The following is a 27,104-nucleotide window of genomic DNA, read 5'->3' on the forward strand; positions in this document are numbered from 1 at the left end:
ATTAAAAAAAAGATATTTTGACTTGAAGCTCTGAGAAATTGTTGCTAAACAGGAGAGAGTCTAAGACTAATACCTGTGAACCATTTTGCTATCCAAAGTGGCATCTGTGACTCAAACTGCATGTGTTCTGTTAGGCAAGCATTTAGCTGTCCCCCACATAACATAAAGATTAACTTCAGATTTACAAATTTGCCAATAATGCCTGCATGGGGGAATAGTGTCAGAAGTCTTGGACAGATCCAGATATGATGTATTTACTGTATAAATATTTTGACAAAGCCAAATTGATGAGGGCCAGGATTAAACATATTTTTAATGTGCAGATTATTGAGGTGTGAGATATGTTGCATAGCTTTAAATTTGAGGCTAGTGAGAGTAATGGGTTTGTAGTTACCAGGGTCTATCATTGGGCCACTCCTGTGCAGATGTATTACAATGGTTATTTTCCAAGCTTCTGGAGTGTAACAAGTGTAGAGGCTTGGGTTAAAAAAGTTAAATACATTTTCAGACAGGCCATATTAGGCAACCTGGTATGTTATTTCGGTGTATGGATGAGGTATTCTTAGCTTTTGCGATAGTGGACAGGACTTGCTCTATAGTAATTAAAGGGGTATTTGTGACTGTTGAATCACAATATATGTGGGAGAAGTAACATTTTTTACTAAATTTGTCAGCTAGGATATTAACTGCTTCCTTTGTGTCAGAGTTGGCAGTATTATTGTGGAGTAACTCCAAACACTGAACTTCCTAACGTAGTTAAAGAAAGAGTTGTAATTATTTTGTTTTAGTGGTTATTATAAGTTCATAATTAGCAAAAGACTGAAATGAGAAAAAGAGGAATGTGAAAGATTTACAGCAAAGTTAACCAAGATGGCCCAACAGCAACTTGTTAGTGGAAAAGTACTTCTGCCAATTTGTTTGTTTGTGTCTTTCGGCTTTTCCTGGTTAGGGGTCGCCACAGCGGAACTCCGGTCCGCTAATGATTGGTAGTTGATTTTTACGTGCCGAGTTACCAGCCCTGATGCACAACCCTCAACGAAGGTACGCCCATTCACGTATGTGTCCACGGAGGAGACGCTCTAGCTGAGAATCGAACCGGACAGCGTCTTACTGTGAGGCGACAACGCTACCTCAGCACCACCACCGCAGGTGCATATCTGACTGTGATTATTGTGTTTGCATTAGGATTTGTTCTTTATTTTTGAGCTAAGTTTAATACTATTACTATCTGAACATGAAAGTGGTCTAACTCGCCTACCTGTAAAATAAATTTGAAAAAATGAGAAGGAGGAGAACAAGAGGGCAGTCTTGTAAGAATTATATTTCTTGATTATTACATGCACCTAAGGGAAATGGGAGGTCTTATTTGGTAGTGATGATTTAGACAACCTCTAAGTTAATCTGACATCTGTTCAAAGTAAATTTCTTTTACAAATCAAAAGAAAAAGAAGCATGCCAGAACCAGAAAATAAAATGTTAAAATATTTATTTTCCGTTTTAATTGTTCTTCTTTTTTTCATTTTAGTGCTGACGTATTTAGAATACACTGTGTACACAGTTGTCTTTTCGTATAATTTGTTTTACATTTCAGGGACATTCTACATAATCAGGGGCAATTAAGAGCCATGAGACTCCTATCTGACTACCATTTAAGGTTCTGCTTGTGCCAAACCTGTGCTTGTATATACAGATAAATGTATACATTGTATTTGCAAGTCTGAGTCAGTTTTCATTTAGAGAACAGCCCAAAGAGATAGGCAGATGTTTCCCTGCAAAAGTATTTGCCTTTGGGCCACAGTGTTTAGGTATTTTGTTATCTGTAAGAGGCAGACATTTTGCTTTTTTAAGAGTAGGTGTAGTACTGAGTTCTGTGTGGTGCCTGTAGAACAGATGTAACCACTCATATTGAAGGTCTTCTGTAATCCATAAAGTTCTGTGCCATTAGAGGTTATATTGGTAGCTGCATTGCGGACAGTCATGTGCAAGAATGAACTTTTCTCCATGGCAACATATCTTTCTAGGACCAGTAAGTACTGGACATAGTAGCAACCCCAAGATATCAGTGCAGTATGGTGATGAGGCAGAAAATGAATACAGGAGGAATGTTTGAAGGGTTACTCAAACTGCCAAATACTTTAAAGACCAAATAGATTTGATATCAGTAACACTAGGGCTGGGTATTGTTCAAGCCAATTCCTTGCACTATTTAGACTAAAATTCACATCCAGAACAAGATTGTGGTCTTTATGTTTAACCGCAATAAACTTGCTGTCAGAAAATCATTGAAGATGTGTATGCAGTGGGTCAGCATCAGTCCCTTTAAGATTCTACTTAACATGAAAAGATATATGGCACTAAGGTGAGGAGATAAAGGTGTTTTTAAATGTAATGTGATCTTTACCAGAGAATATGGCGCAAGATCCTGAGTTGATCCTAGGACAATAGGTGGGAAAGACTGAGCTAAGAAGAGGACACCTACTTTTTAAGATGACATTTCCAGCTATGTTCAAGATAGTCTGAATGGAAGTGTTGCTGTCAAACTATTTCATCATCATCAGCCCCCTTTTTCGAATTTTTCTACATGGGGTCGGGGTATCGTGTTAACTGTCACCAACTCTCTCGATTCAGTGCCACACTCCTGCCTTCTTCAACACTCATTCCTGACTGTCACACATCTTCTTTCGCACAATCCATCCACCTCTTTGCTGGATGTCCTCCCTTCCTCTTACCTTCTTCCTGTCTGTCCCAAATCTTCCTCACTAGATTGTGTTCTGCTTTTCTACACATGTGCCCAAACCACCGTAATCTGTTCTCTTTGATCTTTTATGAATTGGAACTACTTTGGCTTCTGCTCTTATGTCCTGATTTCTTCATCTGTCCCACAGTGTACATCCTATCACCTTTCTCAGGCACTTCATTTCCTTCACCTCTAGTTTCATCAAATGTTCTGCCTTTACTGCTTAGGTTTCTGTACCATACAGTAGTACTGGTCGCACCACTGTCTTGTACACCTTACTTTTCAGCTTGTTTGGCATTCTTCTGTCATAGACTACACCTAATACTCTATGTCAGTTAGCTGCAGCCCCTCTGATTCTAGCTTTGACCTCTTCATTCAGACTATCCTTGTACTCAGCTACTCCTCCCAGATACTTGAAGCTGTTTACCAGTTCCACTATCTTTCCTTCTATCTCTATTATCATCTCCTTCTGATTTCCCCAATTTGCTGGCATTACCACTGTCTTATCTGTGCTTAGTTTCATCCCATGTGCCTTCAGATTTGCATTCCATTCTCCTATCCTTTGCTGAAGTTCTATCCCAGAGTCTGCCTGTACTGCCACATCGTCTGCATACAGCAGCTTTGTTGATCTGTCCCCTCCAACCTGTTTGCTAATGTAGTCCATCACCAGTATGAACAGTAGTGGGCTCACAGCTGAACCCTGATGTACATGCACACCCACTGGGAACCCCTCTGTGAGGCCGAATACTGTTCATACTTGAGTCATTGGGTCATTGTACATAGCCTGTACTAATTCTACCAATGTTTCTGGGACTTCAAACCACCGCAGTACTGCCCAGATTAGCTTTCTTGGGACCTTGTCATATGCTTTTTCCAAGTCTAGGAATGCCGATTTGGACTCTCTTCTCATCTCTAGCTTCTTCTCTCAAGTATCTGTCTCAATGCAAACATCAGGTCATTTGTGCTGCATCCTGATCTGAATCCAAACTGCTCATCTCCCATCTTACATTCTACTACTCTGTGTATCTGATGTCCTTCAAGGATGCATCTGCAGTCATAACAAATGGGTTGTCCTGCCTCAGGCAGCCCTTCGGTCGGCCGGATTCCAAAGTCTGGGTCTGGCCTCGGCTGATGTCGCACTTCACCCGACGTCATAGCTGCTGGGGTATAAAGGCATCAGCCGACACCATTTTCCTCAGTCTTTCTTGCCGCGCGGTGCCCGAAGCAGAATCTGTTCGCAAGCGCCGGTCGGTCAGATCCAGAGATTTCAGCATACCGAAGACTTCTAAAAAGCTAAGTACCCCGTTGGGGACTCTTTCTTGCCTCAGCTGATGTCAGACAAAGTAAATAATTGTTTAACTTGTGGGAAACAAATACCTCATAAGGATTTCCACTCTTACTGCCTTCCTTGCTTAGGCCCAGACCACGACGTATCAGCTTGTTTAGCCTGTGCTTCCTTCAACCGACGGACTCTTAGACGTCGGTTGGAGTTTGCAGAAAAGTTTTTTGGCTCCACTTTTGCATATAAAATGCCGTCGGACACTCCGACTACACATTTAGCTAAAAAACGCAAGGAAAAGGACCGACACTCGCGGCCCGCGGTTTCGGCTGAAACCACGGTTAGGCCTACCGCGAGTGTCTCGGTTTCGGCTGAAACCGAGACCTCGGTTCTCCCTTCGGCCGAAAGCATGCCTCCGATAACCGAGGCCACACAGGCCATGGCTGAATCGGCTACAGAAATTCCTGCTGAAGTAGCAGGCACGCAAGAGTTGTCTGACACTATTCCGTTGGACATCTCTACTCCTGCACGTGGGGCAGCTAGACCCCCTGCTTCTATGTCTATCAAGGCCTTTTCCAGGGCTAAAGCAGCCAAACTTTCCAAGGCCTTACCTTCAAAAGCTCCCTCTCACAGGCCTACCTCAAGTTCCCAGATTCTCAGCCTTGCTGAGAACCTTATTTTTCTGATCAGGGGAACCCATCCTCACCCAGACAGGGCCTCTCAACCCCCTCCTGAAAAGAGGCCTAGGACTGAACCCCCTGAACCTCTGTCCTCTGACTACTCCTCGGATGGTTCAGATGTATCGGACCATCAGGAAGGCCCGTACTCACCTTATGAGGATTCTGATGCAGAAGACTCCATTCCTTCTGCCTCACCTCCAGAAGAATTTTCTTTTGGGGAAACCCTACACTCAATGAGGGAACACTTCCAATGGCAGGGTCAGGATTTTTCTGATTCTAGGAAAAGGCCAAGGACTTTTTTACACTTACCACAGCATAGGCCTTTAGCCATTCCACCTGTACTATCAGTTGTTGATGATGCATACAATGATGCCAGTACTGCCCCTGATTCTCTTCCCCCGGCCCCTGCAAAGCCTGACAGATACTACAGGGTCCCGGATTCTCACTACTACTTGTATAAAGCTCATGCTGCAGACCCAGAAACCATTTCTCAGGGCCCTAAAGGTATTGCAGCTGCCTCTGCCAAAAACCCACTACCATCTGAAAGAGAATCTAGAGCATTAGAGAGATGGGGTAAAAAGGTTTATACATTTGCTACTCTTTCTGCCAGGGCTTTAAACTGTCCATTTCACATGATACAGTACCAGGAATTTTTGTTAGATCAGCTGAATAAAAAGCTGGCCTCTCCTGAACCTTTAGACCGTAAGTCCCTTCAGGATTTGGTACACAATTATCAGCAGGTCAGTAATCATTTCTTAAAATGTGGCTATGATGCACTGGAGGCTTCATTTAGATCAGCTATGACTGGAGCAATGATTCGAAGGCATGCCTGGTTAAAAGAACAATCCTTATCAGACCATGTTAAGTCAAAACTCCTGGATGCCCTTATGGAGAAACAAAGTTTGTTTGGCTCCCCTGCACAGGAGGTTCTAAAGAAAGTGGAAGAAAAAGCAAAATCTGTCCAAACAGTCAAGGATTTTTTGCAGGTCCAACCTCCGAGGTTTAGCAGAAATTGGCCTTCAAAGAATTGGTCCTTTCCAGACACATCCAGAGCACAGAGAGGCAGAAATAGATGCCCAAGAGGCAGAGGTCAATCTAGGGGTGCCTACAGGGGTCGTCAGTGGCAACCTGCCAACCAAAGAAGTGCCGCCACAGCTGCAACTGCAACCACTTCTACAGGACAGACACAATGACTTGGCTCTGATTCCGCCTACCAGGGAACAACTGGAAGCACCCTTGGGCGGAAAGCTAGCCTTATTCTCAAGAAGTTGGCATTGTATTACAGGAGACAAATGGACTTTACAAACAATAGACAAGGGCTACAGGTTTCACTTCCACACACTACCAAAAAAGAGAGGAATGCGAAACCTTCCACCAAGCCAGAAATCAGAGGCTCTAAAACAAATCATCAGTTTACTAAGGATGAGAGCAATAGAAAAGGTACCATCTATGGAACAAGGCCAAGGATTTTACTCCAGACTATTCCTTGTACCAAGAAAAGAAAATCAATGGAGGCCTATTCTCGATTTGTCCGCACTGAACACATACCTCAAAATGCTGACCCTACAGCAACTTCTTCCCATGTTGGGCAAGGAGTCTTGGCTGGTGACTCTAGATCTCAAGGAGGCATACCTGCACGTCCCTATACGACCAGATTGCAGAAGACACCTCAGATTTCTTGCAGGATCAGAGCATTATCAATTCTCAGCATTGCCCTTTGGCTTATCTACTGCGCCCAGAGTATTCACGAAATGCCTGGCATCAGTAATTGCTCATTGCAGGCTACAGGGAATTCAAATCTACCCATACCTGGACGACTGCCTAATACAAGCGGACAACAAGACAAAATTAATAAAGGATTTGGCCAATGTCATACAACTGCTGCAAGCCTTGGGATACACAGTCAACATACAAAAATCAAGACTAGTGCCATCCCAAAGGATAACATTTTTGGGCACAGAGCTGGACACAATAACTCAGACGGCTTTTCTCACAGAGGAAAAACAAAAGCAACTACCAGTCTATTTCATGGCATTAACAAGACAAACTCAGCTTACTGCAAGGAAAGTCCTGCAGGCCCTGGGTTACATGGCATCCTGCATAATATTGATCCCACATGCCAGGCTGCATATGAGAAAGTTACAATGGTACCTAAGGAATGTATGGTCTCAACACAGACACAGTCTAGAAGCCCAGATACCAATCATTCCATGTCTGAAAAAAGAATTCCTGTGGTGGGCTCAGGCCTGTCAGATAAACAGAGGATTGCCTTTCCACAAACCACATCCAAGGCAGACCATCACCACGGACGCCTCAGACCTAGGCTGGGGGGCACACATGGAAGACAAGTGTATCCAAGGCCTATGGCCACAAGACCAGCTGAATCTACACATAAATCTAAAGGAGATGCTGGCAGTGAAACATGCAATCGAGGCATTCAGACCATTCATCCAGCAAGGACACCTGCTGATAAGGACGGACAATACCACAGTCATGTGGTACATCAACAAACAGGGAGGCACACATTCATACCCTCTATGCCGGATGGCAATGGACCTGTGGAACTTGGCCCTGAATCTCAACATCCAACTGCAGGCCAGATTTGTACCAGGAAAAGAGAATTCACTAGCAGACAGCTTAAGCAGAACTACCACGGATGCTCACGAATGGATGCTGCATCCAGATATTTTCAAAACCATAACAAAGAAATGGGGAATGCCAGAGATAGACCTGTTTGCCTCCCCACACAACCACCAACTGAAGAAATTCTGCTCAAGAGTATACCACCCACTTGCCTGGAGGGTGGACTCCCTTCTTTCAGCTGGAAGGACCTGACAGTATATGCCTTTCCACCTCTTCCTTTGATGTACAAAGTTCTACTGAAGATCAGAGAGGAACAGCCAAAGGTAATTCTGATAGCTCCAGACTGGCCAAGGCAACATTGGTACCTGCTACTGAGAAGCATGTCTCGGACGCATTCATGGCATCTACCTCTATGTCCTTTACTTCTAACAGAACAATTACAAGACCCTGCATCCAAACTTAAAAACACTGCAGCTAACTGCTTGGAAAATTGCATAAAACAAAACCAACTTGATTTATCTCAGAGGGTTAAGGACATTATCCTGGAGGCTCGCAGACCCTCCACAAGGAAAACATATTCAGCCAAATGGAAAAGATTCCTCATTTGGAGTGCAGAAAAGGAGAAAATGTCACACTAGCAAACCTAGCACACATCCTGGAATACTTAGCAGAACTGTTCCACAATGGCCTGTCCTATTCTTCCATTAAGATACATGCATCAGCAATTTCAGCAGAGTACAACATGGATCCTCCTGTCTTCTCTCATCCTCTCCTCAGACAATTTTTGAGAGGGATCAAAAATGTAAAGCCTCCAAGGAAACCACCTTTGCCTGCATGGGATCTCAATTTGTGCTAGAAAAATTAACACTTCCCCCTTTTGAACCAGCAGCAACAGCAGACTTACAGTTCTTATCTTGGAAAACTGCCTTCCTGCTAGCAATCACTTCAGCAAGAAGGGTTTCTGAGTTACAGGCATTAATGGCAGTGCAGCCTTTCCTTATCTTAAATCAGGATAGAGTGTCTCTGAGAACCAATCCTACTTTTATGCCAAAGGTGGTATCCAGGGTATCCTTGAACCAAGCCATACATTTACCTACATTCTTCCCCAACCCACAGAACAGGGGGGAAAAACTACTACACACCTTGGATGTACACAGACAACTGCACTACTATCTGGACAGAACCAAGGCCAGCAGAAAAACTGACCAGCTTCTGGTAGCATATGCAACAGGAGTGCAAGGAAAAGCAATTTCAAAACAGACAATCTCAAAATGGATAGGAAATTGCATTTGATTCTGCTACTCATTTCATGGAAAGACAACTCCTGAAAATATCAGGCCTCACTCCACAAGAGCTACAGCCACCACTACAGCTTTCCTACGAGGAGTGGCTACCAAAGACATTTTAGAAGCTGCTACTTGGAGCTCCGTGCATACATTTGCCAAGCATAATCTTCCTTTATACTCCAGATCCCGAGCAGGTTTTGCAACTGCTGTTTTACAAGGGATCTTAACTACACCATCATTATCTTAGTGCCTCCTCCCCCAGTTTGGCTATGGTATTCTACCCATTTGTTATGACTGCAGATGCATCCTTGAAGGACATAGTACAGTTTTGTACCTACCATAAATGTAGATGTCCGATAGGTATGCATCTGCAGTCAGGATTACCCACCCTCCTTCCCTCTATGGTATTCCTAGGGTACTTACCCCTTTTAGCTAGCTGGGGAATCTATTATGGTGTATTTGTTTGTATGTATATATGTATATATATTTTGCTTTCTACTGTTTGGAATTATCTGCATTTATCCAAATTTAGCCTTCCTAGAGGGCACCTGGCATCTGGGGCAAGAAGCACTGAGGAAAATGGCGTCGGCTGATGCCTTTATACCCCAGCAGCTATGACGTCGGGTGAAGTGCGACATCAGCTGAGGCCAGACCCAGACTTTGGAATCCGGCCGACCGAAGGGCTGCCTGAGGCAGGACAACCCATTTGTTATGACTGCAGATGCATACCTATCGGACATCTACATTTATGGTAGGTACAAAACTGTACTTTATCAATCACCCTCTCCAGAACTTTCATGCAGTGTGATAGGAGTTTGATGCCTCTGTACTGCCCACAGTTGTGGATGTCCCCTTTGTTCTTGTACACTGGCATGAGTATGCTTATTCTCCAGTCATCTGGGATACGCCTTTCTCTCCACTCTGCTATTAGTACCCTCAGGAGCCATTTCTCCCCTATCTCACCCAACATCTTTATCATATTTTCTGTGACCTCATCTGAGCCTGCTGCTTTCCCTGACTTCATATTCCTTAGTGCTGTTCTTGCTTCTTCTAGGGTGGGCTCATATTCTTCTCTCATCATAGGCTGTTTCTGGAGCAGTACAGCTTCTGTGGGGTTTTCTTCATTCAAAAGCTGCTGGAAATACTTCTCCCATCTGCCTTTGATATCCTCTGGACTGGTAAGCAGGTTGTCGCTGGCATCCCTTATGAAGGGTGCCTGACTGTTTTCTTTATCTTTCTGTCTTTGCCTTGCAACCTGATATAGTTTCTTTGTGCCCCTTACTTATTCAATTTCCAGAAGTTGGTACAGTGCCTCTGATGCCCTATTCTTTTCTTTTGCTATTGCAACTTCTTTCTTAGCCAACCAGTAGTCCTTCCTAGCCTGGTCAGTCTTTTCTGTCTCCCACGTCTTCCTGCACTCCTTCTTTTGATGACTTTCTGAACTTCTGCATTCCACCACCAGCTTTTCCTTATGTGCCTTATTTCCATACCTGGCTTGGCAACATATCGTTTCTGTAGTCCTAACACATGCTGTTTTTAGGAGCTGCCATTCTTCTTCAACTCCACCTATTTCTCCTCTTCTTGGGGTGTTAGAGCCCTGAGTAATTCCTTGAACTGTTGTACTTTCTCTCCAGTCAACTTCTAGGTCTTCAATCTGTCTCTGTTGACCTTAGAGCCTTCTCTGACCACTGCTTGCAGCTGATTGTGGCAACTAGTGGTTTATGCTGTGGGCCGACTGTTTCGCTGGGGATGACTTTGCAATCATGGATTCTGCCCCAGTGCCTTTTCCTTACTATTAGGAAGTCTACCCGAGTTGCATGTTGACTACTCTTGTATGTGCTCTTGTGACTGTCTCTCTTTCTGAACCATGTGTTGGCTACTATCAAGCCATTTGCCAGACAGAAGTCTAGAATGGCTTCTCCTTTATTTCTGTTGCCCCACCCATGTAGACCCAGGCAGTCCTCATAATCCTGTTCTGTCTGTCCCAATATGTGCATTCAAGTCACCCATTGTCAACACCAATTCATGTTGTCCTGCTTTATCTAGTAGGTCCTGCAACTGCTGTCTGAATGAAATATTTTCCTCACCATCACAACCCTGCTGTAGGGCATAGAATGAGATTATGAATACTGCTGTAGCATTACACTGGAGTCTGACTGCCATGAGTCTGTCATTAATTCTGATGATATCCCTTGCTGCCTTCTGAAGCCTTTCTCACCACAATTCCTACACTATTTCTAGCCTGCCCTCTACCTGAGTAGTAGACTCTGGATCCCAAGCCAAGTGGCTTTGCTGCACTGCCCTTCCATCTCATCTCCTGGATACATAGGATGTCCAGCCTCCTCCGTATCATCATGTCATTCACTTCCAAGCTGCATCCTGTAAGCGAACCTACATTAAGCGTAGCAATTCTCAGTTCATGTTTGGCAGGTTGGTTGGTTTTATGTCTAGCTTTCACTCAACAGAGCTATCCCAGGTAGCCCAGGCTGGGCAACTAGACACTGGCCAGCCAGTAGCTTATTGACACAGGATTTCTGGGCTTTATGGTGGGCACACACTGGCAAATAGGGGCACATATACCCCTCCCACCATTATCACGGGTCCCTGGCGTGGGTCAAAGTAGGCTGGGGCCTCTGCCCACTTACCACCATTTTTGGCGACATTAGTCAACATAACTGAATCCCTAGACCCATATTTTACACCGTCGAGTGGCTAGCCCTGCCACGGCACACAGTCTGTGATCCGTGTTCTCCTATCTTGAGGATACTGCGCACCACAGTAGATGCCCAAATAGGTTGGTCTGTACAACTCTTCCCCCTATAGGGCACCATTTGTGTTGCTGCCCACACCTCCATTCATTGGTGAGTGTGAGATGGAAACACTCAGCATGTTTTTTTTGGACATGGGAGAAATCCCACGGAGACACAGGGAGAACATGCAAACTCCAAACAGGCATGGGTCAGAGGTCCGGATCGAACCTTGTACCTTGTGCATGGGAGGCGAAGACCTTAACTACTAAGCCATCTGGTCAAACCATTTATTTCAATCAAATTCTTGTCTAAATGAATGTAGCTTTACAGAAAGAAAATTTGGTTTGGTATGTCAGGAGATGGTGATTATAACTGTGCATTTCTCAGAATGCTGTAACAGACTGGATGGAAGTACTGCTAGAACAGCTGAATCATTCGAACCAGAAGGGATTATGACATAGTACATCTTATGTTGTATATGCAATAATGTGTTCAGTTTTCCAAGCCTAGGCTGGTAAGGCGCACTACAGTGAGTGGTGGGATGAGCGCACTTTCACAAGACTACACTAATGTAAAGAGGGTTGTAGAAATTTTGGAAAAGGCATATGATAGGTATATACAGATTGGATGATATTAACTATGAAAGGAAGGAAGGACAAGATGGAAGGAAACATGACTGACATATTAAAGGTGCATACAAAATTTGGCCTACAGAACATTTCATTTTGGAAGGTATGGAGGAGTAGCTTTAGCCAATTTCCATAGCCAGTGAGAACAAATGTTTGGAAGGAAAAATCAAGTTCCATGATGTGGACACATGGATTGGGCTATCCTTACCTGGGCACACTTTATTACAGAACTCTTCAGAGGAGTGTGCAAGCTTAACCAGGGAGTACCTTCTTAAAATATAAATGTAGTGGACTTGTGAGGTGATTGAAAGGGTTGCCGTGATTAATGGTGCAATGTAAAATGTGCTAAATGTATTATGTGCACTTAAAAGCCCTCAGCAGTGCAAGTTGTTTGTATTGCTGCTTGTTAACTTTCATATTAGTCATCCAGTTACAGTATCACTCATCCAGTTACTGACCTCTCATACAGCTATTTTGTGCCACTTTTGCTTTTTATCTGTTACTACTTATCAGAGTTCTTTATAGCTAATGCTAGCAGTTAGTAGTTCTAATAACAATGATGAGTGATAAAAAGGAGGCCAAAAAGGATTAGAGGTCCACAATAGTGTAGTATAAAAATGATAAATAAGAAAATACGTGGACCACCACACCGAAGACCATGTAAAACAGTTTAATTAAGCAGTTTTACATGGTCTTCAGTGTGGTGGTACACGTGTTTTCTTCATTTATCAGTTCTATTAACACTAGTCATGTTTTACAAGATTACTAGTGCTTGTTTTAGCATTATAAAATATGATTGTTACCAGTGGGCATTACCGACAGTAATGTTATACATTTAGCTTGTGTGTTTACAAATGCTTGTGGAAAGATGGCAGTGTAACAAAGTATATGTGTGTGCTTTTTCCAAGTGTTACTGCTAACTTCTTTATAGCTGTTCTATTTCCTTGTCTGTCATTGCCTCTGACAGCATGTTCCATTTCCCTGCCATGTTTTGTGACAAAGCTATTTTGGATAGTTAGTCTTGAATTGTCTCTTTCTAGCTGCAAGTCATATCCGCTTTCATGTATTTTCTTTTCAGTTCCACCCTTCACCTTAGCTTCTTACAGTGCAGTGTGCTCAGACTGTATTCTCCTTCCCTTCTGTTTTCTTTTTTATATGTGCCAACCTATTGGAGCCTTTCTTAATACCTAGACCCACTATTCCTGTCATGATTTGAAAAGTCTCTTGCATGCTTTTCAGCAGCCATCCTTCCATTTTCCATATAACCACCTGAGCTGGACACAATACTCCAGATATGGCTTTAGCAATACACTGTATAGTGGAAACGATGATCTTGAAGCTGTTATAAGAATTCTACTCTGTCAGACTTTGAAAAGTAAATAAACAGCTCTTGTGAAGAGTCTTATTTTCTCATCTCTGGCACACAATGACATCATACTAGATGTCCTTCAAGAATGCAACTGCAGTCATAACATATGGGTTGTCCTGCCTCAGGCAGCCCTCGGTCGGCCGAATTCCAAAGTCTGGGTCCGGCATCAGCTGGTGTCACCTCCTCTCCGACGTCGCAACGGCTGGAGTATAAAGGCATTGGCCGACACCATCTTCTTCAGTCTTTCTTGCCGCGCGGTGCCCGAAGCAGAAGCAGTTCGCAAGTGCCGGTCGGTCAGCTCCTGTGTTTTCAGTACCGAAGTCATCTAAAAGCTAAGTACCCCGTTGGGGAACATTTATTCTTACCTCAGCCGATGTCAGAACAAATTGAGAAAGTTAATAATTGTTTGTCTTGTGGTAAACAAATACCTCATAAGGACTTCCATTCTCTCTGCCTTCCTTGCCTGGGCCCAGACCACGAAGTCTCGGCCTGTGCCTGCTTTAATAAGCGCACTCTGAGGCGCCGGGCAGAATTCACCGAGGACTTCTTCGGTGAATCTTTCGCGTATATCATGCCGTCGGATCAACCGACAACCCAATCTGCTAAAAAACGCAAGGACCGGGACCGACATCCTCGGCCCGCGTCCACTACCGATGTTACTCCTAAACCCTCTGCTAGCGCTTCTGCCCTTCGGAAGTGGTAAATCTACCGCTCCAGGCCGACGACACAGCGTTAACACGACCTTCGGTCTCGGAGATCTCTCCGGTGCCGGTTGTTGATTTTCCTCCGGAAACCGAAGTTCTGGATCTACCCGACACCATTCCTGTGGACAAGGTAACGCCTGCACGTGGGGCTGCTAGGCCTCCTGTATCCATGTCCATCAAGGCCTTTGCACGTGCTAAGGCCACCAGTCAGGCCAAGGCCCATCCAAAACCTGCCCAGGCCCCTTCTTCTGATAAGCAGATCATGTCTCTGGCTGCAGATCTAATTTCCCTTATCAGGGTGTCTCAGCCTCATCCGGACAGGGGTTCTCAGCCACCTGCAGAAAAAAGGCCTAGAACTGAGCAGTCGGACGACCTCTCCTCGGATGAAGCCTCTGGGGATTCTGAGCATTCTGATACTCAAGAAGAGCCCTTCCAGGCCTACGAGGACTCTGATGCTGAGGAATCAATTCCCTCTGCCTCCCCTCCAGAGGATTTCTCATTTGGGGAAGTCCTGCATTCCATGAGGGAACATTTTCAATGGCAGGGTCAGGAATTCTCTGACTCCAGGAAAAGGCTTCGTACTTTCCTCAAGCTTCCCCAGCACAGACCTTTGGCTATCCCTCCAGTTATGGATGTTTTGGATGATGTTTTCTCTGACTCCAGTGCCAACCCTGATTTTCTTCCTCCTGCTCCTGTCAAGCCGGACAGATATTATAGGGTCACTGACACTCACAAGCACCTTTTTAAGGCCCACTCTGTGGATCTAGAAACTATTTCACAGGGCCCCAAGGGAGTGGCTTCCTCCTCTGCCAAAAACCCACTGCCAGCTGACAGAGAAGCAAGGTCCCTGGAGAGATGGGGTAAAAAGTATATACCTCTACTACCCTAGCCATGAGGTCTCTTAACTGCCTTTTCCACATGTTTCAGTACCAAGATTTTCTCCTGGATGATTTACAGAAAAAGTTAGCCTCTCCTGAGCCTATTGATAAAAAGGCACTGCAGGATCATATACATAACACTCAGCAGGTTAATAACCATTTTCTGCAGTGTGGTTATGATGCACTGGAAGCTTCATGTAGGGCAGCTATGACTCGGGCTGTGATACGTAGACATGCTTGGTTGAAGGATCAGTCTTTGCCTGACCATGTTAAAGTAAAGTTACTAGATGCACCTTTGGAAAAACAAAAGCTTTTTGGTGCTACTGCACAAGATGTATTGAAATCCATAGAGGAAAAAGCAAAGTCAGTACAGACAGTCAAGGATTTCCTTCAGGTTCAGCCACCCAGATTCAGCAGAAACTGGCCCTCACAGAATTGGTCCTTCCCCGGCTCTGACAAGTTTCAAAGGGGAAAAAGAAGACGTGCCCGGGGTAGAGGGCAACACCGAGGATCTTACAGGGGCCGCCACTGGCAACCTCCAAATCAAAGAAGTGGCGCAGACAGTTCAGCTGCACCACAAGGACAATCACAATGACTTCACTTTCGTACCGCCTACAAAGGTTCAAACAGAAGCACCTTTGGGCGGAAAATTAGCCTTATTCTCACAAAACTGGCATATCTTAACCAAAGACAATTGGATTCTGGATTTGATAGACAAACGTTACAGATTCCACTTCCACACATTACCAATAAGACAAGGCATGCCAAACCTGCCACATCATCAAAGGGGAGAGGCACTCACTCAAGTTTCCAAGCTATTAAGTATAAAAGCAATAGAAAGGGTTCCTCCTCAGGAGCAAGGCCAGGGATTTTATTCAAGACTGTTCCTTGTTCCAAGAAAAGAAAACAAATGGAGACCCATACTGGACTTGTCAAATCTAAACACTTTCCTCATTGTGCCAAAATTCAAAATGCTGACGTTGCAGCAACTTCTTCCCATGCTGGGCAAGGGGTCTTGGCTGGTCACTCTGGACCTCAAGGAGGCATACCTGCATGTCCCAATCAGACAAAGCTGCAGAAGATACCTCAGATTTCTTGCAGGGACAGAGCATTATCAATTCTCAGCATTGCCGTTTGGCTTATCTGCTGCGCCCAGAGTGTTCACGAAATGCCTGGCATCAGTAGTGGCACACTGCAGACAGCAGGGGATTCAAATATACCCCTACTTGGACGACTGCCTCATACAAGCAGACAACAAACAAACCTTAAAAGGGAATTTAGACTATGTCATGCATCTACTGCAGGCCTTGGGATACACAGTCAACATTCAGAAGTCAAAATTACTACCATCCCAACAGATTACATTCCTAGGAGCCAAACTGGACACGGAAACCCAAACGGCCCACCTCACAGAGGAAAAACAGCAGTATTTACCAGAGTACTTCAAATGCCTAGCAAAGCTTCCCCAGCTGACTGCAAGGAAAATCCTGCAGGCCCTGGGTTTCATGGCATCTTGCATCCTTCTGATACCTTTGGCAAGACTTCATATGAGAAAGCTGCAATGGTATTTAAAAAACTTATGGTCTCAACACAACAGCCTAGAGGACATAATCCCACTTATTCCATGTCTGCAGAAGGAATTCCTATGGTGGGCTCAAGCCAGTCAACTAAACAAAGGCATGTCTTTCAACAGACCTCAAGCAGGCCAAATGATTACAACAGATGCCTCAGACCATGGATGGGGGACGCACATGGAGGGCAGATGCATTCAAGGTCTATGGACGCCAAAGGAAAGACATCTGCACATAAACCAAAAGGAGATGTTGGCAGTGATACATGCCATCGAGACTTTCGAAAAATCATTAAAACAAGGACATTTGCTAATAAGGACAGACAACACCACTGTCATGTGGTACATAAACAAGCAGGGAGGCACTCACTCTTATCCCCTCTGTAGACTAACAATGCTTCTCTGGGAAAAATCCCTGAGCCTGAAGATACACTTACAATCCCAGTTTGTACCAGGCAAGGACAATGTACTGGCGGACAATCTGAGCAGAAATTTCATGGATCCACACGAATGGATGCTGCACCCTCACATTTTCTCTCAACTGACAAGGACATGGGGAAGACCGGACGTAGATCTTTTTGCTTCCCACTTAAATCATCACCTGGAAAAGTTCTGCACAAGGACTCACCACCCTCTAGCTTGGAAAACGGATGCTCTCTCCTTCAGCTGGAATTCTCTAAAAATTTATGCATTCCCTCCCCTGTCTCTGCTGACCAAGGTGATACTGAAAATCAAAGCAGAACAACCAACAGGCATCTTGATAGCTCCAGACTGGCCAAGGCAACACTGGTACCCATTGCTATTGACCATAACTCGGACCAAACCATGGCCTCTTACCCTATGGCCCCTGCTCCTAACGCAACACAATTACAGGACTGTACATCAAGACCTGAAAACATTGCATCTGACAGCCTGGAGGCTACCATGACTTCAACACCTAACTCTTTTTCAAAATCTGTTCAAGAGATCTTGCTGGAAGCACGCAGACCTTCCACCAGAAAAACCTATTCAGCCAAGTGGAAGAGATTCAGCATCTGGAATGCCAAAAGGGGTCAGGACACAGCATTACTGAGTATACATCAGATATTAGAATACTTGGCAGAACTATTTCATACTGGACTTTTATACTCCTCAATAAAGATTCATGCCTCAGCAATCTCAGCAGAATACAACTGTGACTCTCCAGTGTTTTCGCATCCTCTGCTAATACAGTTTCTAGGAGGGATAAAGAATATCAAACCTCCCAGAAAACAGCCAGTACTTGCATGGGACCTCAACTACGTGTTGGAGAAACTAACTCTTCCTCAATTTGAGCCAGCAGCAACCTCAGAAATGCAATTTCTTTCATGGAAGACGGCCTTCTTATTGGCAGTCACGTATGCAAGAAGAGTTTCGGAGATACAGGCACTCATGGCAGTGCCCCCTTCCTCATTTTTCATAAGACAGAGTCTCTCTAAGAACCAATCCTACATTCATGCCAAAAGTTATTTCCAGGGTGTCTCTAAATCAAGCTATTCATCTACCTACATTCTTCCCCAATCCTCAAAATAGGGGGGAAAAACTACTGCATACTTTGGACATACACAGACAACTACGCTACTACTTGGACAGGACTAAGGCCACCAGAAAGTCTGACCAGCTGTTTGTAGCCTCTGCTGCTGGAGTACAAGGAAAAGCAATCTCCAAACAAACAATTTCAAAATGATTGGACATTGCATCAGATTTTGCTATTCTTTTCATGGAAAAGGTGTGCCAGCCAATATTAGGCCACACTCCACCAGAGCTATAGCCACTTCCACAGCTTTCCTAAGAGGAGTGGCAACAAAGGACATTTTAGAGGCTGCTACATGGAGCTCCGTGCATACATTTACCAAGCACTACCACCTACCCTTATACTCCAGATCCCGAGCAGGCTTTGCTTCGGCAGTCCTGCAGGGGATTTTAGCTACACCATCCTTATCATAGTTCCATCCACCCCCAGCTTGGCTATGGTATTCAACCCATATGTTATGACTGCAGTTGCATTCTTGAAGGACATAGTACAGTTTTGTACCTACCATAAATGTAGATGTCCGATAGATATGCAACTGCAGTCTGATTTTCCCACCCTCCTACCCCTCTGTATCCTTCTTTTTGGGTCCCTACCCCTTTTCCCTTCAGCTGGGGGTATCTCCTATGGTGTATCTGTTTATTACTGTTGTGCATGTTTGGGATTATTTTTATCCATTTACCAAATTTAGCCTTCCTAAGAGGGCACCTGACATCTGGGGCAAGAAACACTGAAGAAGATGGCATCGGCCGATGCCTTTATACTCCATCCGTTGTGACGTCGGAGAGGAGGCGACACCAGCCGACGCCGGACCCAGACTTTGGAATTCGGCCGACCGAGGGCTGACTGAGGCAGGACAACCCATATGTTATGACTGCAGTTGCATATCTATCGGACATCTACATTTATGGTAGGTACAAAACTGTACTTTTTCTCGCATCTAATTTTTGAACTGTTGGTAATGGGTGATCCCATGTGATATAAACATCATCATTTTCCATAATGCTTTGTGGCTCATGTTACCAGTGCTTCTCAGCTACTTCAGTATTGTAATGTTTGCACCATCCCAATGCAATATTCTTGCCACATTATTATGCCTTTCAGTATATAGACCATCTACCATTAGTGTAACACACCCAAAAGCAAGATGTGCAACTGTTTCTAGTTCTGTTTTACAGAACCTGCATTTGTCTGTTTCTCCCACATGTTCAATGAACTTTGCAAACCAACGTGTATGTAGTCCACTATCCTGGGCCGCCAGTATTAACCTTTCATCTTTTTGTTTAAATGCACCTCTCCTTAACTATTCCTATGTCAGATCCCGGTCAACATGAGATTGTTCCAGGAATTTTCTGTACTTGCACTTATATTTATGCCTTTCCCACATTTCTTGCCATCTCATCTGATAGTTTGTCTTATATTCTTTCTTTTGTTTTTGGCACATTCACTTGCTGCCTGATTTTTATATACTTCTGATTTCATTTCCATTCCTGTTTGACAACGATATGCTTTTACTAAACTAAGCCGGGAAGTCATCTTAGACTTGTTCTGTTAAATCGTTTAAAACTTTCACTATGTTTGGATCTGCTGAGGTCGCAGATATGTATGCAGTTTGACTACTGCAAATCTATACATATAATTGGTTTTGAGGAGGCACATATCTCCTATAGAATGAGTATATAGTCTTGTCATACACTGATTTTTATTTATCATTTGCTCTTTCATAGCGGTACTCACTGTGTTGTAACTCCACAGCATTGACCGTCTCTGAGTTGCCTCTGTTTCCCGCTACTTCTCTTGCTGTGCAACTCCAAATGAACCTTTTATACTTGATTCCTGCTAAAGGCTCCAGAGTATGTTCATGTGGCAAGTGATCAGATACCTCCCATTCACGTTTCTTCTTATTTAGTGACTATTGTTGCATCATGTAGTGACTTTACCAGAGCTGGATTTTCAATGCTAAAGCCTTCAGTTCGCAGGTAGTCCGTAGCTTCAGTTTCTATTTCTTTAACTTCTCCGTTACTCCTCTTTTCTACTTCCCTGTTTTTGATTATTTGGATTGTGAAATTTTTCACATCAGGATGCCTTTGCCTATATGCCTCTTCAAATATCTTTGGTGCTGCTTTTTTATATTGTATTGTTCCCATGTCCGTATTTTTACTTCAGATGTCTCCCACTCCACCCATTTCTCCTTACTTTGGGAGTCATTGTTTCCTCATGCTGTGACATAACCTGTGTTAGACTTTCTACGCTAAATCCTTCACCTCTCAGGTATTCTATGACTTCAGCTTCTGTTTGTTAAACTTTTACTTAGCTCATCTGATTGTCTACATCCCCCCTCTTTGTGATCTTTTTCTGTATTGTGAAATTTTCCATGTGTGAGTACCTTTGCCTGTATTTATCTTCGAATATCTTTGGAGCTGCTTTTTTGTTAAATATCGCACCATGCCAGATCACTCTTGCTTTCTTTCCCATGTCCATATTTTGTATACCTTTCTAAAATCTCGATTTTGTTTTTTACATTTTTGCACTTCCTTAGTTGTTTCTTTTTTCCAAATGACCCAATATTTCTTGCTGTATATGTTTTCCAGGGATCTGTTGTATTAATGAACACAAATTCCCTAGTCCCCATATTGTGTAACATTCCTGCAAACCCTTGGAGGTATATATATATATATATATATATATATATATATATATATATATATATATATAAGATATATAGGAGACATTATTAAACTTTAGTTGCATCATAGCCACAGGGATTTCTATGACTATTAACTGATGGCTTGCACCCTTGAACATTCCCGAGAAATTGCCTGCTTCTCTCCTCAGACCTTGATAGCTGCATCTCATCCTGCCTTCCCCTCGCCATTATCATCTGTCCCCTTTAAAGTACATTGCACAGTGTGTTGAATATACACTGCCAGCCCCTTTTATTTATACTAAAGCCTGGTGTTACCATTTCCCAACTCATTGTTTATGCTGTGCCTACATGGTCTCTGATTCCTGTTGAATGGACAAGAGGACGTGATGCAAATCAAGGGATTCTCAGAGGAAGTGTATTCCATAATTATTACTCCTACTTTCATTTGGGCTTATGATATAACACCACATACTTCATTCACCACAATCCCCTCCCTCCTTGTTCACTTTACTTCATCACAAGCTTTCTTGTGTCCCTTAATGAAGATTGTTCTCCTTTCAGTTTAATTTAAATCAACTTTAGACATTTAACATATTTTCCAGGCCTGCTCTGAGACCTTTCTTGTTTATTGCATGTAGTCTGAAGGCAGTCTTTACTATAAAATCTGTGATCCCACTGTGTAGTTCCTCAGCGTGCTGTCACTGTTTAATGTCTGGACCCCCCTCTCCCATTCCCCAGTTTCTCTGATCCTTTCTTTCTCCACTGTCTTATCTTGGCACTAACTATACTTTTAAGAAGGCCACTGAGCTCTCTACTTTTCTTTGGGAAATGTATTATTTCTGGCAACTGTCCATTCCATGTTATTAGTGGTTATTGATGTTAATAATCCATACCATTTTTAGTTACTGCTGTGAATTACTTGCAACATGCTAGTTACTCACAGCATACTGATTTACTTATGTACATTTGTATCTCTGCATTCTGTTGCAAGTTATTAGTCTACAAGTTGCCAATATTTATTGCTACCAAAATAGATCTATGCCATTGCTAATTGCTGGTGTCTACAATGCTAACCTGTGTTCACTAGCTGTATTTCAAGAACTTTTCACTTGCCATTCTGTGGTGCTATTGCAATTTATTAGTATTGTTAGCAATATATTTTAAATGTTACTAGTTATTCATTTTGCTATGTATCCATAATTTTTACTGTGAATAGTAATCCACTGTTTAAGTTTCTTTGTTGTATTTTTGCTATTAATTTATAACATTTAGTAGTTATTGATAAATACTCGTACTGACTTTGTAATTTTATACTATACTCTTCTCCCATTCCAGCCTGATGCAGTTAAAAACACGCCCATATTTCTACGTTATCTAACAGACAAAATGCACAGCAGTGTACCAGGTAGTCTTGTTATCTGGTATGACAGTGTGCTTGAAGATGGAAAACTAAAATGGCAAAATGAGCTCAATAACCAGAACAGGTGAGTTGTGGGGTGACAAGAAAACTGAAATGAGAGACCTGCAGGGGCTCCTATTATATGCAGTGTTGTATTTTAGTACCTCTCCGGGATGCATCATTTTATGATGCATCATTGTGTGTCTGTCTTTAATGAACAATTACCTTACTTTTGGGCTGAAGGATATGAAAAGCATGCTTATAATGTTCAAATAGGTTCAGTGGTCAAGCTTATGACGTACTGGCATTTAAGAAGCTTTGAGTACCATTCCATCCATACATCTATTCATCCGCCTACCCTCAACTGCTATTTATCATTTTTTTTTTGCACATGGAGTTGGGGTGTCACTTCATCAGTGACAGTCATCTCGAGCCAATATTCACAACATCACCAGCCATCTTGCAGTTGTTCTTCTATACTACACACATGCATGCAGTAGCTGCACCCACCCTCTACCTCTCCTAGTTTTGGATATAGTTAGTTCTGATATAAAGTTATCTGCTACTGTTTATATCTTTTAGAGATTCAAGATGCTTATGACCTTCTCTCTGTGTGGTCCAGTAAGTCTTGAAATTGTCTACACTCTGACTGCTGATTTTCTGCAAGGGGCTAGCCAATCAGCAGTCACAGTGTGCATGTGAGAGGAAGCAAGAGTTTTGTGAAGCTGGCTGGCTGTTCTGTCCTCAGCAGGATGCAACAAATATACCCAAAGGCTACTGCAGCAGTGAGAAATTCAAATCTGCCATTACAGTAAGTGCAGTTTACACAACTGTACTTTCTTGGCTGAGGTACCTCCCTGTGTTTTCTTCAGATACTCCAGTTTCCTCTCATGTCACAAAGAGGAAGGTGGACTGGTGACTCTAAATTACTGTCAGTGTGTGTGTGTGTGTGTGTGTGTGTGTGTGTGTGTTTGTGTTTGTGTGTCTGTCTGTCTGTCTGTCTATTTTAGAGATGTGGAAGAAAGGCCTGTACTTCTGTTTCCTACACTATGGATGGTGGGGGCTATTCATGGCGTCCCTATAGTGGTCACCTGTGACCCAAGATCATTGCTTGGATAGGTATACCTAGTCCTTTAGTTAGGTATCTCTCACCTTACTTGTCCAGACTCAGGGCAGGCTTTTTCCATTCATGAAAAGAAGACCAAGAGAAATAAATGACCTTGGCTCTCTCTTTACATTCAAGATTACTAGACAAAGGGATCAAACTTGGCATCTTTAACAGAAATTTCCCAGACAAGAATAGCTACCAGAATTTCCAAGTACTTACAAATGTAGTACAGAATTCCAGCCAGTACTGGTAAGGCCATATTTGTCTAATGAAAACAAATGCAGCTAGGGAATCGTGCTAAAAATATGCCGAATGTTGTCAAGAAGCTTTCTGTGAGGCTTAATAAACCTCCAACCTAATGCAGCCAAGTACTAGAAAATTCTGTTACCATTCTAAATATAGACAATGTATCAGGTTCAGTGTAACTACCTTTAGCTTGCCTCCCTAGTGACGCCAGCTCTTCCACCCAGTCCTCTACCCTTCCCAAATCCCTTCCCTTTAGAAAACTTTGTTCAGGGACTCCATTTTAACTTTATATAAAATTCAGAATTTATTTAGCCCAAAAACAGATCACCTTACTCTGCCTTTTTCCAAATGGTTGAACTTTGTTTTCTAACCCTCTGACACAATACTTTAATGTATCTCTTTTCTTATGGTATCTCACTCCCTCCATTCAAAAATGGTATTATTTGGCCCCCGACCAAAGTTCTCCCTGCCTGGCAATTCTGCAAAGTCTCCTGACCTGTAGCTATCCTGTGCCCTATCACTTGGATATTTGAAAGGATAGTTCATAATTAGATAATGGAATATGCTCTTGCTGAGTGCTAATGCAAAACATGGGCCTAGAAAAAAAGGCTCAACACTCAGACAGCCATCTGTAGTGTCACTGACTTGATATATGGCAATGTGGCAAAAAGGCATTTAATTGTCAACTGTATGTCTATCAGCAGGAAGAGGGCTTTTAATCTGTGTATCACTGCCTTCTAATTATTAAGGCCACAGTGGTCAGTCCAAGGACCATTCCTGTTTTAGTATTTACTAATAGTCTTGCTCAAGATCTTCCACAGATCCATTTGATCATGAATGTGGAGGAGTTAATTGTTTTAAAATTAAGAAGGACCACCTGCACAATCCAAAAGGAAATTCAAAATAACTTTTGCCATTCTCTGCTACAGGTTGCAAAAGACCAACTAATTGTAAATATAAAAAAAATGCTCTTAATAATTTCTTGTACCTTACAAATAATTAAGGACACCTCTCCCTTCATAACCCTTTAACTCATATTCAGCAACATAAATATCTACAATTTGAATAGATGAAACCTGTCTTTTAAATATGTTGAAGCTAGTGTAGATAAGGTTCTGAGGTAGTTAAAGCTGTGCTACAAAACTTGCTAATGTTGACATTTTGAAATCTTTTTGTTCATTTGCTACACCCTCCTCCCTGCATTGACAAATAGACTTCAGCCTTGATCACTCTATTGATACTTTCATTCCCTCGAGAAGTGAGAGCTCAATGACCCATTTCTGCCCCAGGAGGTGAAAGCCTGGCACCAACAAATATAACTATCACTCACTGTTGGCGATGGTGTTCTTTTAGTTATGCCTCTACCTCCCTGCTCTTGCCAACACATTGCGGTTTCTGCTAGTGCTTACTGTCAGATTGTGCATGCATGCTTCCACACATACTAATGCACTGGTAGGCAGTGAACAGTGTTATGTGAATGCAGTCTTATTGTTCAGTAGTGGAACCAACTGCATGCACAGTCCCCCACATGAGGTGAGCGAGTTAACAGTCGCTGCTGTTCTCTGTCACCTTCCCCAGACCCGCTGCTCCAGAACTTGGGCTGCTAGTCAGTCTGTTGGCTCTTGAGCCAGAAAAGTGTTTGGTCTCAAACTGTTAATCTTTCAATTTGTGTACATCTTACTTCCTGATCGAAGCATGTAGTTCCTCCTATAACACAGACATTCTTTAAATTGTTTTAAATAAAATGTCTTTCCATTTCAGCTGTGAGTCACAGGATTATCACTGCCTGGTACTACAAAAGCTTAAATGTTTACTAGTTAGTGTTAGAGTGAACGCATTCCTGAGTTCCTTTAAGCTGTTACATATTGAGTACTGTCCCCTTCTTGTATGCGAGCCATCAACTAAATCTGTAAATACACTTTAAGGTTCCAGGATTGTTGTCATCTAACTTGTAATGTGTCATATTTTGGGTATGCAGTTACCCACAGAAACTTGGAAATGGCTCCTTTCTGGAATTAGTAATTAGCATAGAATAGCAAGATGTTGATTAAATGAATTGAACAACTGACCTGTGATTATAAGTGTTATGTAGAAACTAGATGCTATCACTTGTTCATTCCCGTATAGCCTCTTAGTAAGAATGTTTTAAGAAATTTCATTTTCAGTGTGTCATTTTATATTGAAATTCCAAATGTCTTTTATTTCAGTCCTTCATTGTTTGTAAATATTGTGTCTCTCTTGGGTTATTTTGAAATAGTTTTCATTCTGTTTTTGTAGCATGATCTGAACTCAAGCTTTTATTCAGTTGTAATTCATTAGTAAAGGTGCAAAATGTTTGCATTCTGCAGTAAAGTAGCTGTGGATGGTAAACAGCTACAGTCGTACTTTGATTTTTTTTTTCCATCCAGCGTATTTACAGTTTCCACTTAAACTGAACTGAAATTTTCAAATTCTTCAGTCTATAAAGCATGGAGCACAACTGAATGAATGAATAAATAAATAAAAATAAAATTAAATTAATAAACTGGGACATAGAGACAGATTTGGGAACATAGATAGCCACAGTTATCACTAATTTACAAGAATTCCCCCAGTTCTGTTTCAAAGTTTTGAACACAGTCATGAACTTTTTCTGATCAAAAACAAAAGGGTGAGGATTAAAATCACTAAGAAACGCTTGAAATTTCAGGTACTGCCCTCATTTAAAAAAAATCATATTTGTGCAAATCCTGTAATTTGAACTTTCTTAGTTAATAAAAATACCAGTAAGTAAAAAGTTTAAAAAATTACCCTAGTTTTGGTCCTTTGTCACTCACTGTTTTGGGTTTTGTCCTTGATTTTTAATGAAGAGAGTGTCGGCTATGCCCAGGAACCCCTTTTGCTTTGTGCGTTATATTTCGTAAGAAATTCAACAGAATTAGAGAATTCGTAACATGCTGTCTGGATGAAAACTGATACACCTGAGAACTACAGCAGTTTCAAGCTTGCATGTTTTGTGTTGGGTCAATTTTATACTTACCTTTTCATGAATTGTAATGCAATGCAATTATACGTATAGCAGCCATCAGGGAGAATCGATCCAGCACTTAGACTATTGACCAGGGCCACACAGTGTAGCCAGAACAGAAATCCTATCCAGACAGTGTACCAAGAGATAAGCACACCTAAGTACACAGTTACTACGTCCTGACCAAGCCCTGCTACTGTTTCTCCTTTGTTTTTTTTATGTTCCCCCATTCCCTTCTCCAATATCTAGGCTAGGACTGTGACTATGCACTCAACTCCCAACAAACTGTCCTGCTTGTTTGTGGCGTTTAAGACATATGGTTCCAAGCACTTCCTGAATCTGCTGCAGAATGGGCATGCTGTTACATATGCCATTCATTATGCGTAAAGGTTTTAGGAGTGCTTCTTTATGGACAGCATTACAGGAAACTTCAAAAGAAAGCTTGTTTTACCTTTAGAAAATCCTGGGATTGAGCCTTGAATATTTCTGAAGCCCCTATTCCAACGTTTACTGAGTGCATCAGAAAGAAATAATTTCTCTGTCACAGGCACACATGAGAATACGGTTAAGGATGAAACAGCACATACTTGTTTTTTCTTTATAAAGAGCTGACAATGGATTACTGCAGGGCTTGTGGTATTATGGAATTAAATGAATTTCTTAACAGTTAAGTTGAGGGAGGA

General features: G+C 42.5%; 1 protein-coding gene across 1 annotated transcript in view; it reads left to right on the top strand.

Annotated features, from left to right (window-relative positions):
* ENGASE (endo-beta-N-acetylglucosaminidase) overlaps positions 1-27,104 on the top strand; it is a gene marked incomplete in the record, with an annotated part of 426,929 nt that overhangs the window by 192,786 nt on the left and 207,039 nt on the right. The window contains 1 exon segment of the mRNA XM_044068061.1: positions 21,997-22,145. Coding sequence (XP_043923996.1) covers positions 21,997-22,145 — 149 coding nt within the window.

Source organism: Protopterus annectens, chromosome 4.part0 (assembly GCF_019279795.1).
Source record: "Protopterus annectens isolate FY-2018-M chromosome 4.part0, PAN1.0, whole genome shotgun sequence".
In the NCBI taxonomy this organism is placed as follows: domain Eukaryota; kingdom Metazoa; phylum Chordata; order Ceratodontiformes; family Protopteridae; genus Protopterus; species Protopterus annectens.